The sequence below is a fragment of the Seriola dumerili genome, unplaced genomic scaffold (genome assembly GCF_002260705.1).
Source record: "Seriola dumerili isolate Sdu_G_001 unplaced genomic scaffold, Sdu_1.0 BDQW01000378.1, whole genome shotgun sequence".
Taxonomy (NCBI): Eukaryota; Metazoa; Chordata; class Actinopteri; order Carangiformes; family Carangidae; genus Seriola; species Seriola dumerili.
Genome location: NW_019174633.1, coordinates 984,402 through 1,003,155, shown reverse-complemented (window position 1 = coordinate 1,003,155; position 18,754 = coordinate 984,402). Strand labels below are relative to the sequence as shown.

At 36.3% G+C, this 18,754-nt stretch overlaps 2 protein-coding genes across 2 annotated transcripts; both read right to left on the bottom strand.

Moving 5' to 3' along the window:
• Window positions 1–223: 223 nt before the first annotated feature.
• Window positions 224–8,544, bottom strand: eif3i (eukaryotic translation initiation factor 3 subunit I). The gene is made up of 11 exons (XM_022760919.1): window positions 8,422–8,544; window positions 7,880–7,972; window positions 7,678–7,765; window positions 7,476–7,541; window positions 7,166–7,315; window positions 6,517–6,644; window positions 6,157–6,267; window positions 5,566–5,655; window positions 5,347–5,420; window positions 817–909; window positions 224–695 (listed from the first exon to the last, which is right to left on the bottom strand). The coding sequence occupies exons 1-11, from the start codon at window positions 8,422–8,424 to the stop codon at window positions 614–616; spliced, it is 978 nt and encodes a 325-aa protein (XP_022616640.1). The 5' UTR covers window positions 8,425–8,544; the 3' UTR covers window positions 224–613.
• Window positions 8,545–9,132: 588 nt separating this feature from the next.
• On the bottom strand, window positions 9,133–16,964 carry LOC111233197 (alpha-taxilin-like). The gene is made up of 11 exons (XM_022760956.1): window positions 16,919–16,964; window positions 15,872–16,055; window positions 15,145–15,408; window positions 14,784–14,875; window positions 13,552–13,722; window positions 12,955–13,149; window positions 12,656–12,775; window positions 12,461–12,535; window positions 12,243–12,335; window positions 12,033–12,128; window positions 9,133–11,517 (listed from the first exon to the last, which is right to left on the bottom strand). The coding sequence occupies exons 2-11, from the start codon at window positions 16,053–16,055 to the stop codon at window positions 11,188–11,190; spliced, it is 1,620 nt and encodes a 539-aa protein (XP_022616677.1). The 5' UTR covers window positions 16,919–16,964; the 3' UTR covers window positions 9,133–11,187.
• Window positions 16,965–18,754: the final 1,790 nt, after the last annotated feature.

Genomic DNA, 18,754 nt, shown 5'->3' with positions numbered 1-18,754 from the left:
TTAATTCAGGTTGTCATGTTATGGTTTGATACCTTTCAGCAGATAATTCAGCCTGGTTTTGGGTAGCATGAACAAAATATCAATGTTTACCTCCACCTCATACTATGGTCTCAAAACAGAAATCCTACCACAGCTGTTTTTTTTGTAAACATGTTATTTCTTATGGTACCAATATACATTGACAGTTGTTGAATGACTTGGAGTTACACAGCTCACACAGACATGACTTCAATAAGTAATTTAATGAGTTTTCATGGTGGAATGGCTTTTAACAGTTATTAATTCAAATTCCACTTAGTTGCAGAATCAGATTAAATAAACTTCAGGAATCAGGGAGTGTGGCTTAAAGTCCAGTCACATTAGCTTTGCAGATCCAGGGTACAAAAATCGGAACTCTTATGCTTCTGATCCCACCGAGACAGTTTCCAAGCAATGCTACAAAAATGATTTTAAAAAAACACCACACTCTTGTCACTGAGATGCAGTCACAAAACTCTTGTGACCACTTCTTTATTTGAAGTAAGCTGACTGTGACTCTAGTCCAATACTCCCTCTTCCTGACTGGGCTGAATGCGATGGTAGTTGAAGCTGTGGGGTTCAGGAGCCTGACTGTTTATGCCTCCAGCTCAAAGTCAAAGTACTGTGGGTCAAAGTAATGAATCCTTACATATCCATCTTCTCCTCCACTGCTGTAACTGTAGACAATAACAACAACAGGAGAAACACATCAGCACAGTGACAACACATAAAGCAGTTTGGACTGGACTTCTTTATGTTTTAGAGCAGCGTATTTTTAAAGGCACATTCGTCTCTTACCTCTTGCCATCAGGGTGGAATGCCACACAATTGATGGGGCCGAAATGACCTTTCACCCTTCCAAACTCCTCTTCATAGGCAGCATGGAAGAACCTGAGGATAGAAAACAAATGTGGGTGGGTTTTTAAGCCTTACTACATACTAAGATTTTTTTCATGCCTTACTATACTATAACGTTTTTTGGCATTGTTATGCCTTACTATACTAAGATTTTTTATGCCTTGCTGTACTATGACGTTTGACTTTTTTGGCCTGACTATACTGTGTTTTTCATGCCTTACTATACTATGACATTTTTTACACCTTAATATACTATGACGTTTTTTATGCCTTAGTATACTATGACATCTTTTCATGTTTTTATGCCTTAGTATACTATGGCGTTTTTATGCCTTACTATACTAAGATTTTTTATGCCTTGCTGTACTATGACGTTTGACGTTTTTTTGCCTGACTATACTATGACATTTTTCATGCCTTACTATACTATGACATCTTTTCATGTTTTTATGCCTTAGTATATTATGACATTTTGATGCCTTACTATACTAAGATTTTTTCATGCCTTACTATACTATGATGCTTTGACATTTTTTTGACATTCTTATGCCTTAGTATACTATGAAGTTTTTTCACGTTTTATGCCTTACTATACTATGTTTTTCATGCCTTGCTATACTATGATGTTTTTATGACTTTTTATATGCCTTACTATACTATGATGTTTTTATGACTTTTTTTATGCCTTACTATACTATGATGTTTTTATGACTTTTTATATGCCTTACTATACTATGACATCTTTTCACGTTTTTATGCCTTACTATGTGATGTTTTCATGCCTTGCTATATTATGACGTTTTTATGCCTTACTATACTATGTTTTTCATGCCTTACTATACTATGATGCGTTTTTGATGTTTTATGACATTCTTATGCCTTAGTATACTATGAAGTTTTTTCACGTTTTTATGCCTTACTATACTATGTTTTTCATGCCTTGCTATACTATGATGTTTTTATGACTTTTTTTATGCCTTACTATACTATGATGTTTTTATGATTTTTTTTATGCCTTACTATACTATGATGTTTTTATGACTTTTTGTATGCCTTACTATACTACGATGTTTTTATGACTTTTTATATGCCTTACTATACTATGATGCTTTTATGACGTTTTATGACATTCTTATGCCTTAGTATACTATGAAGTTTTTTCACGTTTTTATGCCTTACTATACTATGTTTTTCATGCCTTGCTATACTATGATGTTTTTATGACTTTTTTTATGCCTTACTATACTATGATGTTTTTATGACTTTTTATATGCCTTACTATACTATGATGCTTTTATGACGTTTTATGACATTCTTATGCCTTAGTATACTATGAAGTTTTTTCACGTTTTTATGCCTTACTATACTATGTTTTTCATGCCTTGCTATACTATGATGTTTTTATGACTTTTTTTATGCCTTACTATACTATGATGTTTTTATGACTTTTTATATGCCTTACTATACTATGATGCTTTTATGACGTTTTATGACATTCTTATGCCTTAGTATACTATGAAGTTTTTTCACGTTTTTATGCCTTACTATACTATGTTTTTCATGCCTTGCTATACTATGATGTTTTTATGACTTTTTTTATGCCTTACTATACTATGATGTTTTTATGACTTTTTATATGCCTTACTATACTATGATGTTTTTATGACTTTTTATATGCCTTACTATACTATGATGTTTTTATGACTTTTTATATGCCTTACTATACTATGATGTTTTTATGACTTTTTATATGCCTTACTATACTATGATGTTTTTATGACTTTTTATATGCCTTACTATACTATGATGTTTTTATGACTTTTTATATGCCTTACTATACTATGATGTTTTTATGACTTTTTATATGCCTTACTATACTATGATGTTTTTATGACTTTTTATATGCCTTACTATACTATGATGTTTTTATGACTTTTTATATGCCTTACTATACTATGATGTTTTTATGACTTTTTATATGCCTTACTATACTATGATGTTTTTATGACTTTTTATATGCCTTACTATACTATGATGTTTTTATGACTTTTTATATGCCTTACTATACTATGATGTTTTTATGACTTTTTATATGCCTTACTATACTATGATGTTTTTATGACTTTTTATATGCCTTACTATACTATGATGTTTTTATGACTTTTTATATGCCTTACTATACTATGATGTTTTTATGACTTTTTATATGCCTTACTATACTATGATGCTTTTATGACTTTTTATATGCCTTACTATACTATGATGTTTTTATGACTTTTTATATGCCTTACTATACTATGATGCTTTTATGACTTTTTATATGCCTTACTATACTATGATGTTTTTATGACTTTTTATATGCCTTACTATACTATGATGTTTTTATGACTTTTTATATGCCTTACTATACTATGATGTTTTTATGACTTTTTATATGCCTTACTATACTATGATGCTTTTATGACTTTTTATATGCCTTACTATACTATGATGTTTTTATGACGTTTTATATGCCTTACTATACTATGATGTTTTTATGACTTTTTATATGCCTTACTATACTATGATGTTTTTATGACTTTTTATATGCCTTACTATACTATGATGTTTTTATGACTTTTTATATGCCTTACTATACTATGATGTTTTTATGACTTTTTATATGCCTTACTATACTATGATGTTTTTATGACTTTTTATATGCCTTACTATACTATGATGTTTTTATGACTTTTTATATGCCTTACTATACTATGATGTTTTTATGACTTTTTATATGCCTTACTATACTATGATGTTTTTATGACTTTTTATATGCCTTACTATACTATGATGTTTTTATGACTTTTTATATGCCTTACTATACTATGATGTTTTTATGACTTTTTATATGCCTTACTATACTATGATGTTTTTATGACTTTTTATATGCCTTACTATACTATGATGTTTTTATGACTTTTTATATGCCTTACTATACTATGATGCTTTTATGACTTTTTATATGCCTTACTATACTATGATGTTTTTATGACTTTTTATATGCCTTACTATACTATGATGTTTTTATGACTTTTTATATGCCTTACTATACTATGATGTTTTTATGACTTTTTATATGCCTTACTATACTATGATGTTTTTATGACTTTTTATATGCCTTACTATACTATGATGCTTTTATGACTTTTTATATGCCTTACTATACTATGATGTTTTTATGACTTTTTATATGCCTTACTATACTATGATGCTTTTATGACGTTTTATGACATTCTTATGCCTTAGTATACTATGAAGTTTTTTCACGTTTTTATGCCTTACTATACTATGTTTTTCATGCCTTGCTATACTATGATGTTTTTATGACTTTTTTTATGCCTTACTATACTATGATGTTTTTATGACTTTTTATATGCCTTACTATACTATGACATCTTTTCACGTTTTTATGCCTTACTATGTGATGTTTTCATGCCTTGGTATATTATGACGTTTTTATGCCTTACTATACTATGACGTTTTTATGCCTTACTATACTATGTTTTTCATGCCTTACTATACTATGATGCTTTTATGACGTTTTATGATATTCTTATGCCTTAGTATACTATGAAGTTTCACGTTTTTATGCCTTACTATACTATGTTTTTCATGCCTTGCTATACTATGATGTTTTTATGACTTTTTTTATGCCTTACTATACTATGATGTTTTTATGACTTTTTATATGCCTTACTATACTATGACATCTTTTCACGTTTTTATGCCTTACTATGTGATGTTTTCATGCCTTGGTATATTATGACGACGTTTTTATGCCCTACTATCTTTTCACGTTTTTATGCCTTACTATGTGATGTTTTTATGCCTTGGTATATTATGACGTTTTTATGCCCTACTATACTATGACGTTTTTATGCCTTACTATACTAAGATTTTTTCATGCCTTACTATACTATGATTCTTTGACATTTTTTTGACATTCTTATGCCTTAGTATACTATGACGTTTTTTAACGTTTTTCGTGGCTTTCGATACTATGATGTTATTATGACCTTTTTTTTTTAAACTCACTGTACAGTGACATTTTTTTATGCCTTACTATACTATGACATTTTTTGACATTTGTACGCCTTATTCTATTATGACCTTTTTTGAGTTTTTCTGTGCCTTACTATAGTATGATTTTTTCATGCCTTACTATACTATGTTTTTCACACCTTACTATATTATGATGTTTTTGATGTTTTTTATGCCTTACTATACCTATGACATTTTTTTGACTTACTATACTATGTCGTTTTATGCCTTACTGACGTTTTATGCATTACTATACTATGACGTTTTTGTGACTTACTTTACTAAGACAGGCTTATATGCCTTACAATGACGTTTAGGTTTAGATTACAGTAGGGAGGAGGTTATCGTTCTTGACCTCTAATCCACCTTCCCCACATTTGACCTCACCTGGCCTCAAACTTGCCGATCCTGGTGGAGGTAGTGGTGACCTCCATGGCTTCCTGTCCACCTCCCATCACCACCTGAATCACACACACCATACACAAGTTTCAAAAGTCAGTTATGAGATACAGCTTTTTTGTTGCAAGATTCAATGAAGAAAACACCAAATGAAGTAAATGTATGTCATAGTTGGATACATATTGTACTGACAGAGTTTTATCTTACATGCTCCATAATGGGGGAGATGGCAGCAGAGTTGACAGGTCTCTCTGTCTTAAAAGTCTTGATGTGATCCAGAGAAGTGGAGTCAAACAGCTGAGAGGAAACACAGAAGACGACCAATACTGAGTCACAGTATAGAGTGGGCAAGTCAAGGTGAAAATCAGATTCAGAATAAATGGATTATGGATTTAACCAGGGAATGGTGACTCTCTAACTGAGCTAATTTCAGTCATAATAATGTTTGATAAATTAAATCCTTCACATAGACTACCATCTACCCTTCAGGGAACCATGAATAATCAACTCTACAAGCTGCAATACCAGACAGAGTCAGAGGTTGTGTGAGCATTCATCTTATAAATTCAGTTGCCATTCTATCACCAGTAGTTGTAAACAATATAATTACCCATAAATGTCTAGTCTAACAAAGACAGACAAAATGATTTAAGTGTTGAAGCTGCTACACAAAGAAGAAGAAAAAGAATAAAAAAACATGATACAGGACAACTTTTACTTTTCAAGTATAACCCAAATATTCCAAACAGTGTGTTTATGGCTGTGCCCACAGACCTTGAGAGTAGATAGGGGTCTTACCTTGGCAGTGTTGTCCTTTGACGCACTGATGAACATCGTGAGATCGACTGATGTCTGGATGTCATTGATCTGCTTGGTGTGCTCTTTGGCCTTCTTCAGGATCTCTCCAGACTGTCCACAAATAAGACAAACATCAGTAAATTCACGTAGAAACTTCAAAATAGTTCTCTCAAACCTCCAGGATACATTTGCCCATTTATACGCTTCATATCCTTAATTACTGACATTTATTTAAACATATTTGCTGGCAAAGTACGTAGGTATTTCTAGGTAATTTATGGTTTTTCATAATCAATATCAGATTTTTTTTTGCAGTCAGTGACATGTGCAGTTTAGTACATTCCTATAAGTTCCCAGTACCTTAGCACTGAACTGGTTGAATTCGCCGTTCTCATGGCCGGCAATAACAAACTCTCCCAAAGGTCCCCACACAGCACTGGTGATTTTGTGGTCACTGCAGGGTATCGACAGATAGGGCTGGTTGTCTTCTGCAGAGACAGAAAGACAGATTCACTTGTTATAGCACTAAGAGGAGCATATTCCTGCTGATCACTATGTTCAACAGTGTAACTGTCAAAAGGTAAATACATAAGGGAGTATTCATACAGTGACTTGTGACCTCATTGCTTTGTTAAATACTGTTTAAAACTACATGACATGACATTTTTTTTTTAAACAGAATGTTTTTCAGTCATCATACATGAATTTCCATCAAGAAATATCCAACTCTCTCCTTACATTCTAAAACAGCCACATGTGAGCTAACATTTAATAGCAACTAATAACAAAAAGAGGAATATGTGAAATCATTACTTCATAGTATGCGATGTAGTTAGTTTAAGAAGGGTGTAACAGATATTTGTACAATCCATGTTTAACAAACACATTAACCCAAGGTAAATGTTGAGAAAAGGTTGATGTGTCTGGTCTAGTAACTATCTTTAAGGTAAAAAAAAGAAAAGCTCCTGCTGAGTGAAGCATCAGTTTGTTTGCAGTGTGTGGTATGTACCAATCTGCTGTGGATCCCTCAGGTCAAAGAAGTTCAGGTAGCACTGATAACCCATCTGCTTGTCTGTGGAGAACATGATGATGTTGCCGCTGAAGTCGAAGCCGCACGTTCTAACAGCAGAGTTGGTGTGGAGCAGGGCCAGCTGTTTACCTGTGCAGCACAGAGGCACAGAGTTTTTCAGGTGTAGGATCTCAAACTACTGCTGGAACTGGACACTTTACACTTTCTGACATGGAGAAGTCTAACTGACAGATTGTGAAACACAGAACACACATGCTTCAATCTCAGTCTGCAACTTGTTTTCACCTACCGGTCTCACAGTCCCATAGTCGACAGCTGTTGTCTGCTGATCCTGTCAATACATTTTTAGTGTCCCCTGAGAGAGGACGTTAAGGAACCCAACATGTACAACATCAGCTAGCATAGCTACAGACACTATCACTGGAATATGAGATCATACATATGTTTGTGATAAAAACAACACATAGAAGTGCACTTCATGAAAAGGATACAGTCACAGTCAACACACCACACAGCTCCTGTGTGTCCATTGTAGGTGCCGAGCCTCTCACCATTGACAGAGTACCACACGTTGGTTACCTATGGTGGGGAACATTGCAGCAGATATAACAAATGAGTTACTAAACAAACTTGCATGGTGAACAATGTGATAATAACAGGAGTCAGTGCATATCTTAATAGCTATCAACTCACCGTGTCTTTAGCTACAGAGAACAGCAGGTCTCCTTCTCTGTTGTACTTGATTTGAGTGATGGACCTCTCATGGCCCTGGAGCAGAATGGGTTTCTGTGGGGAGGAATAGACATCAACACTTGGACAGTCTTACCGATTTATAAAAACACCAGCAGCTGTCAACTAGATGTTGGGTCAGTTATAAGTCTTCCACTGAACAGGCGTCCAAAAGTTAACGTGTTTTTAACAAGTAAACATGTTGGCTCTGTGCTAACAAACTAGCAAGTAATGTTATATTTACTTGTACATTACTATATAAGGTACATCTGTCCAGGTCTACCAGCTGATACAGGCCGGTGAATCATCGTGCATCACCTACATCACATCGCTAACACTAGCTAGCTAAAATTAATGTAAACGCTGGCTCATTTGGAAGCTAAGCTAACGGTTAGCCAAGGCAGATATGCTAGCTAAACCGGAGCTAACAGTCTCAGAAAGACAATGAGCATCATTCGGGTCAAAATATAAGTCGTAGGAAATTCTTTAACAAGGAATACACTAACCATTTTTGTCAACTATGTGTTGCCACTCTGTCCAGTATGTTCACTACGTCTCCCGTAAAGAGAGAAAAGATGAACACTCGTGCTTCAAGCGCCAGAGCCGCGGCGGAAAAGGAAAGTGACGTAATTCCTGTGTCAAACAGCAAGATGGCGTCAGTGCGCCCCCTAGCTATAATACCGCACTGTAGCACTATAATACGTTACGGTGTTTTATGGGTTTTCTCCCTGGTTTAAGATTTTTAAGGGGTAAAATTTTTTCCCAAAATATAACAAATAAAAATTAAATGATCATATAATATGAACATATGAATTTTATAATATGAACAACATATATTTTTGATAAATAATATAATAGAATGGGGTGTCCAAAGGTGTGTTTTGCTTGAGAAGTGTTGTAACTAAAACAAGGTGCAAGGTTTCACTGTTTTTAGTCTAGTCTGGTGCTGCATCAACACCTTGCCATGTAGAGGAATACGGCATTGAGAACTTTACTTTTGAAAGCAACAAGAACATGGATTGAAGGAGTGTAATTATACAGCTCAGTGCAAGATGTTGCTAAAATTCAACTTTCAAGGCAGACTCTGGTGTAATGTGAGCAGATCTGAGGAATCCCTGACACATATCATAAGCTCAATTTGAAGAAACAGTGGCTGCTCATGCAATTGCAGACATTGATACATGTATTCTTTTTTAAATGAGCCAACAAATCAAATATACACTGTTACATCTTTTATTTAACAAGAAACAAAATATACACAGCCAGATAAAAGTACTGCAAAAGACAAAAAAGGAAACATCTTTGGTTCCTTCTCATGGTCAATGAACTTCGATATTTGACACGGGACTGGAGATATAATGAATGTCCTGTGGGACAATGGAAGAAATTAGGTTTGCCATTGATATTCAAGTTGAAAATGACTGATTTGATCAGTTGTCCTTGTTATTGATGCTACATATTGACTAATACATAAGAATGTCTGAAGAGAAATGGACACATTTTGGAGTAAAACTACAATTCAGAATTCCAATAACATTTTCTCTAATTTTTCCTCCTTATTCCCACTTGGCACAGTCACCTTTTAAAGCATCTGGGAGATGCACAATATTTCACTCGATGTCAAACAACTGAAAGTAGCTCAACAAACAGGGTTCAAACTTAAGCAAAAAAGTTCTGCTGTGAGATATGTTGTCTGTTTATACAGTACATCCATGCAGGACAGTGGATATAATGAATATACATTCTCAGCTAAGTGCTTGTCAGTTCAGACTGCCACAGAATAAAACCAAGAGGCAAACATTGCATAGAGGTCCTTGAACATTCTCTTGATAAAACCTGATTACAAACTACTGCAATTACCAGGGCTGGAAGGACACAATCTTCGCCACGTAACCCCACCCCACCCCACCCAACCCACACACACAGCATCCACACCGAAACATAAAGATGGGAATAAAGTGGTCGTCATTACATGGTTATAGGCAGACTGAAAAACATGTAAAACAAGAAAAGGGCAACTGAACCCAGACAGGTTAGGAATGAAAAGTTTGTCATATAAGTACCACCTTTATAAACAGTCTAAATCAATAAAAACTAAACTGATTTAGTTTTACAATGGTGCTCTGTAAAATAGATACATTTCAATATCAGAGATTATGTTTAAAACAATAAATACAGACCCAAAAAAAAATCAAACACTGCACATGGAGAAGTGTGACACAAACAGGAAAACAACTTTTCCCTAAAGTGGTCTATGAGCAAAAACTGAAAACACAGACGCTGTAAAGACATATTTTGTTTGACCTCTCCGTCAAGACCTCACCTGAAAGAAAAACATGACGTTTCTAAAAGTGGCCTTTAGAGTACTGCAAGCTATGAATTAAACCCCTTCCCAAACAAATTGTTGCTCACGATGCAAATGAGACAGACTGAGTGGATGCACACACACAAACACACAAATCATTCAACCTCTGATGACTCCTTTTGCCATACACCTGTTAGGCTTGTGTCATCCCAAGCAGCAATGTTATTTATCTTGTCAAGCAATTCTATGGTTGATGCAAGTTAGAAAGGGAATGTGTAGTCAAACAGCACAACACAGAATCAGTCAGTACATTTACATACACACTAATAATCTATCATGTAAACAGTGTTGTGTTAGGGAAAGTATAACAGAGCTGGATAACTTATAGATCTTCTAATTTACTCTGATATGTATACACCTTTAGTATGATTTCTGGGAATGGATATCTGAGACTTTATTTGGAGCTTTTATTTTGTAACTAATAAATAAAATGATTCACCAATTTGAAAAAGAAACGCAAAATTCGTTGGTCTTTCTCTATTTTTCCTGTAGGCTGCCAGGCATGCTCGAGGAATAATAAATGAATCATGAAAATCTGATTATAGTGGGAAATTGGCTTATTGCAAAGCATGTAAATGCTTTAATCATACTATTATCTTAATCAAATCATTCACAGTTACTGATTCATAATGTGCATGTAAATGTGCTGACAGATGAGGCACAATCTTTTCATCACCTTATGAAGCCTGCACAGGATAGTGGGAGGAAACAAGTTAATCCCTCCATCAAAAGTTGATCAGATATTCTGCCTAAAATATATGAAGGTGTGACTTTCTGATCTGCTCCTGGACCAGTGTTTAACGTCAGCTTCTTCCAGCAGAGGAGTAGCGGCTTGCAGGCTGGTGGCTTATCTTTTGGTGGCTTGATGCTGAAGGGGGGGGAGTGGAGATCTGTGAGCAGCGTAGCTTCATTCCTGCACGCTGACAGGCTGAGCGTTTGCCTCTTTTACTAGGGGCTCTGTGTCCAGTTCTGGGTCACAGTGGCAGGAGTGGGAGCAGGGGGTGGTGTCCGGAACGGGACAGGCGCTGGGCTCCAGCAGAGAGTCTGTAGGTGGTGGAGAGGGGGAGTCAGTCCCTGGGTCGGAGGTGGGGGCTCCTGCGGTGCCACCTTGCTGACCACTGAGGTTCTGGACCTTCTTGTTGAGCTCGTTCCGCTCAACTTTGAGCGCCCGCCGCAGTTTCTCCAGCCGCTGGACTTTACCCTGAAGAGCCTCAAACTCCCGGTCCCGCACAGCTTTCTGTACACACATACACACACATCAAAATATGTGTCTTTATGCTTTTTGCGTAATAGTTACTTGAACTGACACAACTTGAAAAACTACAAACTTAGTATAATATTCCCTGTCACATTCTCATTGTATTTATTAGGCCAATAACATAAAAATAATTAGCACTGACTGAAGTTATTTCATTTGAGTGTGGAGCACACATTCATCAAAAACTGAACAAACACAAAAGTGTAGCTCATACGATTGTGTTAAAATCACCACATAATGTGCTTTTACGGAAGATGAATACAGTGGAAATATCAAAGTGTTTTAACAACAAATGGAAAAGCTTACAGACTTTATTTGGTTATTTGTTCTGGATTGGTTTTAGATTTTTTGGTTTTCAGTGATCAGAGAAAATCTATGAGATTCCCTGATGTTGGTGCCCAATATATACAGTATTTATCTGGCCAGAGTTATTCAGCATCTAGCATTTTTGTGAACGCTACGCACAACAATAATAAATCCAAAAGCTGCTTTACCTCCTCTGCCATCTCCAGAAGAGCCTTGTTGCTGCTCTCCCATCTGGATCGATACATGGCCGTCTCCTTCTCCAGCTTTTTGATCTTTTTAGTCATCTGTGAATCAAAGAAAACAAGACTGTCACATCTTCCTGTCAACAACTCCTCTCTCTCTCTCTCTCTCTCTCTCTCTCTCTCTCCGACACCCTCACAATTGCACTGACACCTCACCTTCTCCATCTCCTGTTTGAAAGTGGTGAAGACTTCGTTGCTCTTGGACAAAGTTGTCTGGAACTCTTCAAACTTCTCTGTGTACAGTGACAGCTGGAAAACAATACAACACATGGTTTGATCATATAAAGACACTTGTTGCACCAAAACAAATGTTGTCAATGTGAAGTCAAGCACAGTTTAACTATAAAAAGTAAGAATAAAGACTTGTGGAAAACCTGCTGTTTGAGGTGAACTTCCTGCTGCTTCATCAGCTCACACATCCTTTGAGATTCCACAGCTTCTTTCAGCAGCTGGGGGGGGTACCAGACACATAATGGTTACATTTGTGTATAACAACAGGAAAAAAAAAACTGTCCTCATGATTATATTCTATTTATGTATTTGAGTGTGTTGATAAAGTGGATCATTACAAAGTCTTTCTCTCTGTCGTGGCGGTCCTCCGACTCCTTCAGCAGCTCCTGAGCCTGGTGCAGCTTGGCGTCCACCAGCTGTTGCTGCAGGTCTTTGTGCTTCACCACTTTGTCTATGTGCTGGAGAGGGTTACACAAGGGCAGAGGGATAAAAATGCCTGCTAAACTAACTGTATCAATGGGGTGAATTGACATGATTGTGTTTATAAGACATTAAACTGGCAGCTTGAAATGAAAGAGAACTCACATACTGCACCTAAACACGCAGATGTGGAGAAAAAGGGAAACTGGCCACTCACCTCTTCCCGTAATTTGTACTGCTCATAAAGTTTCTTCAGTTTCTCAGCCAGCTCGGTGTTCTCCTGCCGGAGGCTGGCATTTCTTTCATTGTGCTGCTCCATCTGAGTCTGGATGTCATTCAGCGTCACCTGGAAATGAGAGGTCACCTCCTTCCTTTTCTCCTCCTCTAGACGCGTTCTTTGCATCCCTTCTTCCTGCAGAGGGGAAGAAGTGGAACATGACAAATATAATTTGTGTGAAAGGAACATTCATGCTGTGTTACCTGCTTCCCCCTCAGAAAGCTGCCTTACCTCAAAATCATAATCTGAGGACAGAAATTCTGATAAGAAAGATGCAGCAGGCATTTCACTCTTGTAATAGATGTCCAACAACTACAGTTTGTAAAACATTTGTCTGACAAGTCAATTACTTCAAAAACATTGTATGTTATAGCTAATCCTTACTTAAATTAGAGACCGACCCAAGACCACTTTCAAATAAACTGATCAATACACAGAAACTCGAGTATAGAGACACTATTGTTGCAGGAAGTATTTTATCAAATCACTGCAACAGTTAAAAGTCTATATTCACTATGACTGGTGTCTGTTGTGTACCTTGAGTGTGCGGTTGTGTCTCTGCAGCTCCCTGCAGAGGCTCTCCAGCTTGCTGCGAGCCAGGATGGCCTTGCTGTGCTCGTTCCTCAGGTTGTCTTTCTCCTGCACCAGCTGGCTCTGCTTCTTCTGCAGCACTCTCATCTGCTTCTGGGTGTTGCGGTGCTCTTCAAGCTGTCACGAACAAATGCAAGATTAGACATATATTGGCTTTTGTTGAATACTGAAATATCTTCCAACCATAGTTTCCTTTAATATTATGCTGTTTGTTGATTAAATGCATGTTTTAAAGTTAAAATGTATTGAGCTGTTTTTTAAGCTCATCAATTCATTTTTTTTGCTGCTTTGTTTCTCATTGAAAGTCACACACATTCAAACAGATGATCTGTCTTGCAAACCTATATGCACAAGCAAAATCAATATAAAAACTTCCTACAGACACTGTAGAACATAAGTGGTCATCATTAAAACTGCAAAATGCGACACAACACCCTGACACATATTGAGGTCATAGGACAAGGCTCTTCATTGCACCACTCTGTGTCTGACAAAGATCACTGCATCACCTTCAAGTACACTCCCTGTTTGCACCCACACACTACTGTGTGTCCTGACTCACATGATAAGAAGAGCATTTTTTTTCCTATTTTTCTATTTTAAGTCAGCACAAACACAAATGTATATACATACAGTTTAATTAAGTCCTTTATTTTAGGATAAAGTTTGGAATGTTTACAAATAAAGAATGTTCCTTTTTAAATAAACAGCACGTGGTCATTTCTATCAGGCAGCTGAACCAGGCACTTTGTTATTGCTACTTTTTTCTCCTTAATTTGATTTGAGGGTTGTCTACATAGTTGTTTTGGAATATGGAGCTGTTCAACTCCACATTCTCTGATCTGACTGACTAAACCCATATTTCATCTGTGACATCTGGTGGTTTACTGACTAGCAGATGAGTTGTTGAAAGTAGAAAACCAAAGTAATGTCTTCAAGTAATTATTATACGTAAAATAAGTGTCTAAAATACTAATTTCGATAAAAAAAATAAAAACAGATTCCTCTTGAGTCATTCTTAATTAAATTTGTATGGACTGGATCTAACTTTTACACACTGAAGAAAATTATGCATTTGCACACTAACAATGTTTTAAGTCCATTTAAAAAAGATTAAGGTGAAGTGTAGTGCCACCAACAAGATTTAAGAATTAATCACATTTTCAGGAACCACTCACCAGTTCAGCATACTTCTTACAGAGGCCTGCAAGCTTTTCCTCTGGTGTGCTCAGTGTGTTCAAAGTCTGCATGAGGAGGGTGATCTCCTTACCTACACAGAGAAGAAAAACAGATATGACTGAATCAGGGAACCAGCTAGATGACAGAATAGTGTTAAGTTCCTTTGGCAAACTACCCTGTTTATAGGATACCATACTTTTAAGATGATAGTTTTTGTATCTGTGATAGTCTAATAGTATCACAAATCCATTAAAATATACAGAGTGTCTCTACAAAAAGCAGTTCCTCTCTTGGGGGCAGCACAAAAGATATTAAGTCTCTCTCCAGAGCTCTTTATGGAAACTGTGAGCTGCTCCTTACCCAGACCCTTCACTTTCTTCTTCTCCTGAGTCTTCTTCTGCTCCTTCTCCACCCCAATGTCACCTCCATTGACTTTGCCCTTCTCTGACTTGCTGTCTTCCTTCTCATTGGTCAGACCATTGAGCTCCAGGCTGTGTGACTGGCCATTGGGCAGGGCGCTGGCATCGTCTGAGATGCTTTCCCGGCAGTAGGTGCTGAGGATGTCCTCTAACTGACGACTCAGCTCCTCAGCCATGTCACACTTAGACAGTGCTGCTGTTGCAACTAGACACAATGGAAGGAAAAACCATGATTCAAAAAGAAGGCAAATGTTTATCTACCTTTCTAGAGAAAGATAGGAACCTATTTGATACACCCGGTGGTCAATAAGACATGTTGTAATTACTGTTAGAACCTTTAAAGTTTGTATAAGCATCTACAACTGGGTACATATGGCTGGTAATAAGCGCCATATTAAAATTAAAAATGGGATTTGGTGTGCAGTTTTATTCAACATGTAATTGTGCAAGACACAGGGACCCTGATGTAGATTATCAGAAGGAGTCATATTACAAAATATCCTTTATAAAATTACAAATTAACCTATCCTTTCAGGATTTGACAACCACAGTGACAGACAGCAAAATCCAATCCTACTGACCATGTTGTAAATTCTCATGTAAAAAAAGACAGTGAGACAGTCATGTCAACAACATACAATTTACATTGAAAATAATCACAAGTTTACCTTCACTTACAGCCTCTTCCCCTTGCGGAGGTGTGTCTGTCTGTGGGGTCTGTGGTTCAGACTCTTTGGGGCTGTTGCTGTCAGAGCTGTCTTTTGCAGCTGGAGGCGACTCAGTCCCTTCTGCTGTAAGTGGAGAGTCCTCACTGCCTTGGGTGGCAGACTCATCAGTGTCTTGCTTTTTCATCTGCATGGCAAGTAAAAAGGGCAAGGATATCTAGTTTCAATTTTTAAACAACATGTAGTGTGACTTGTTGATATTTAAACCGACTGTTTCGGTGCTTTTGGAAATCCCTCCCAATGACGCAGTGAAAAATGAATCACCATAAACATGCTTTTCTTTCCTGGGTCCAATACCGGCTCAGCTCTGAGGTTACAGTCTCACGTAAAAAAACAAACAAATGAAGCACCAAGTTGACAATAAATTTAAAGAAATGTGAACCTAATTATGCTAACTGTCGTCCTCCGCGGTACAGGGATGTTTAACGTTGGTATTAGGAGCCACAAACATACTGAAATGTTAAAGATAACCACTGTTTCGTGTTTGGTGAACGCTGAACTGATGCCTGGAAGTTTAATTATGATTCTTCTAATATCTATGTGTATTGGATAATTTGCAGAGAAACTTTCAACTGCCATAATTGAAGCTAACATCAATTCTTTAACAGCCCTCTCTGAGCTGGGTTAGTTAGTTAGTGAACCTACTCGTTACAAATGTACGACATGTACATACCTAAATATTTTAAGCTCAAGCTTGGCATGAGGACTAACAAATTTCATAGAAAATTTCAGCTAGATTTCATATCCAGTCTTGTCCTGTCCTCACTAGCTTTCGTTTTCCCACTTGCTATCGAGCACTCACATTATGTTAGCTAGCACACGCTAACGCTAACTCGCCGCCAGATGCAGCTAAAATAGCTTACACGCCTAGCCGTTAGCCATTGGTAGCTCATGTATACTGGACATTAAAATCTACAAACATAGGTAGACTACACATGTACTTGTCTCTGAAGTATATCTTGCATTCCAAGGTATTAGCGAATTGTTTACCTTCAGACTCCAGGAGGAAATAGCTAATGTGCCTGTGAACTGCAGGTTTCCTCAACGGCGTGAGACTGAAAAAAATGACTTCCGGTCATAACTTTGGATACCTCTTCTTCGTCATACTTTTTAACTGCAGTTTACATCCCAGCTTGATGCTATGCTGCCATCTGCAGGACTAATAGATTAATACATGTGTTTCAATGGAATAAAATGAAAATACAATTTTAATTTAAGAAATTACAGCATAACCTAGAACAAAAACACTCTTTTGGATTAAATAATTAAACAAATACCTTCAAAACTAGATATTAGATCTTTTCCAAGCTATTTTGTATTGATAGCCCCTTCTCAAGCTGTTCAGTCTCTTTTTAGAAAACAACAAAAATCTATTTTAACCACTTGCTGCTGAAATGTATTACATGAGGTTGAAACATCTGGAAAACACATGCCTTTGCAGTTTGCTCTCATAAATTCATGGACAGTGATATGTAAAATAGAAATTGTACTCCAATTAAGTTAAAGCAAATTTGAATTAACAAAATATTCAGTAATGGCCTGATTAAATGTTTGAGCCTTAAATTTATCAATAAGTCCTATAAAATGCAACAGCAGGCATTTCTCATTTCATCATAGTATACAGTATATGGGGCAAATCATTTCACATTAGGTTTATTTATTTCACATTTACTTTTTTTAAAGTCAAATTAACATTTATATATATCCATCTCCACTGAGTGAGGATGATTTCTCCCTGAGGTAAAGACACTGATTGGCTTGTAGGCTAAATGCAGTATATACACACACAAAAATCAGAAATATAAGAAAAATGAGCATTAAAGAGTTGCAACATAACTTTATTTGTTTTGTACAGTATTTCCACTGAACAATCTTAAATTCAATATATTTTCTTTACATTTTTAATATTGTTGCCGTTTCCTGTATGTATTTCTTTTTTTCATGTTCATGTTTGTGTGTCATGTTCAGCTGAAGTGTATTAGTTTCTCGTCACTCATTCATACCGTCGGTTAAGTCAAGTCAAGTCACAGTTTAAGATGGGTAATTTTGAGCAAATGAAAAATCATCAACAGGAAAAGAGAAAATAAATACATGTAAAAGAAATGAGAGGACCAGAGTCGAGAATATGTCAGGACTGGTCAGTGATGGCATATGAAAAGTACTTTACAAACATGTAGCATTGTAAACATTTGTAGCGTAGACAACATTACTTGACCAAGCCAAGCATGGCTTTAGATTTTGATATAGACATTAACAGCTTCTAGGACGGAAGACAAGTCAGATTTGATATATTTAGTGATGTCTCTTCAATCCCCCAGACAACAAGGTTCCTGATCATGCAGCCTGACTAAGACAAACTTTTACTCTAAACACAATTATCCAAAAATATAGCCCAGAATATCCTGATCAAGAAAAAGATCAAGAAAAGCAGAAAAGGCTTTTATCCTCACCTCCTATTTTATTTTTTTTCCTGTGACATGTTCTAATGAGACTTTTTCTCCACTTCTCAGAAGTGATTAGAATTGCATCTGAATCCCTGTGAATGTATCAGAACATACATATAGTTTAACTTATAATACTTTTTAATGTAAATCACTGCACAATTTCTGAATCCCAGATTTTTTATCTTAGAAAAGTGTCAAGTAGTTGCCTCTTTTAGCTCCACCCAGTGGAAGGAGTGTCACCTTTGAGAGCAGTTTGTAGGTGGATCTTTGCTTCCAGGGTGCCTGATTTTTGGACAGTATTTATTGCAGTCTTCTGGATTATTTTGCAAATCTACCTCCCTAAACAGTACATAAACTCAAGAGAAAAGAAAACTGAGATAAG

Excerpts from the sequence above, each read along its gene's own strand:
- eif3i (XM_022760919.1), bottom strand. Across the intron at positions 5,421-5,565 it reads TCTCCCCCATTATGGAGCAT|GTGGTGATGGGAGGTGGACA; the intron begins GTAAGATAAAAC and ends TGTGTGATTCAG. Across the intron at positions 696-816 it reads TTCCACCCTGATGGCAAGAG|TTACAGCAGTGGAGGAGAAG; the intron begins GTAAGAGACGAA and ends TATTGTCTACAG.
- LOC111233197 (XM_022760956.1), bottom strand. The coding sequence starts at position 16,055 with ATGAAAAAGCAAGACACTGATGAGTCTGCCACCCAAGGCAGTGAGGAC. Across the intron at positions 13,723-14,783 it reads GTAAGAAGTATGCTGAACTG|CTTGAAGAGCACCGCAACAC; the intron begins GTGAGTGGTTCC and ends TGTTCGTGACAG. Across the intron at positions 13,150-13,551 it reads GACACAACCGCACACTCAAG|GAAGAAGGGATGCAAAGAAC; the intron begins GTACACAACAGA and ends TCCCCTCTGCAG.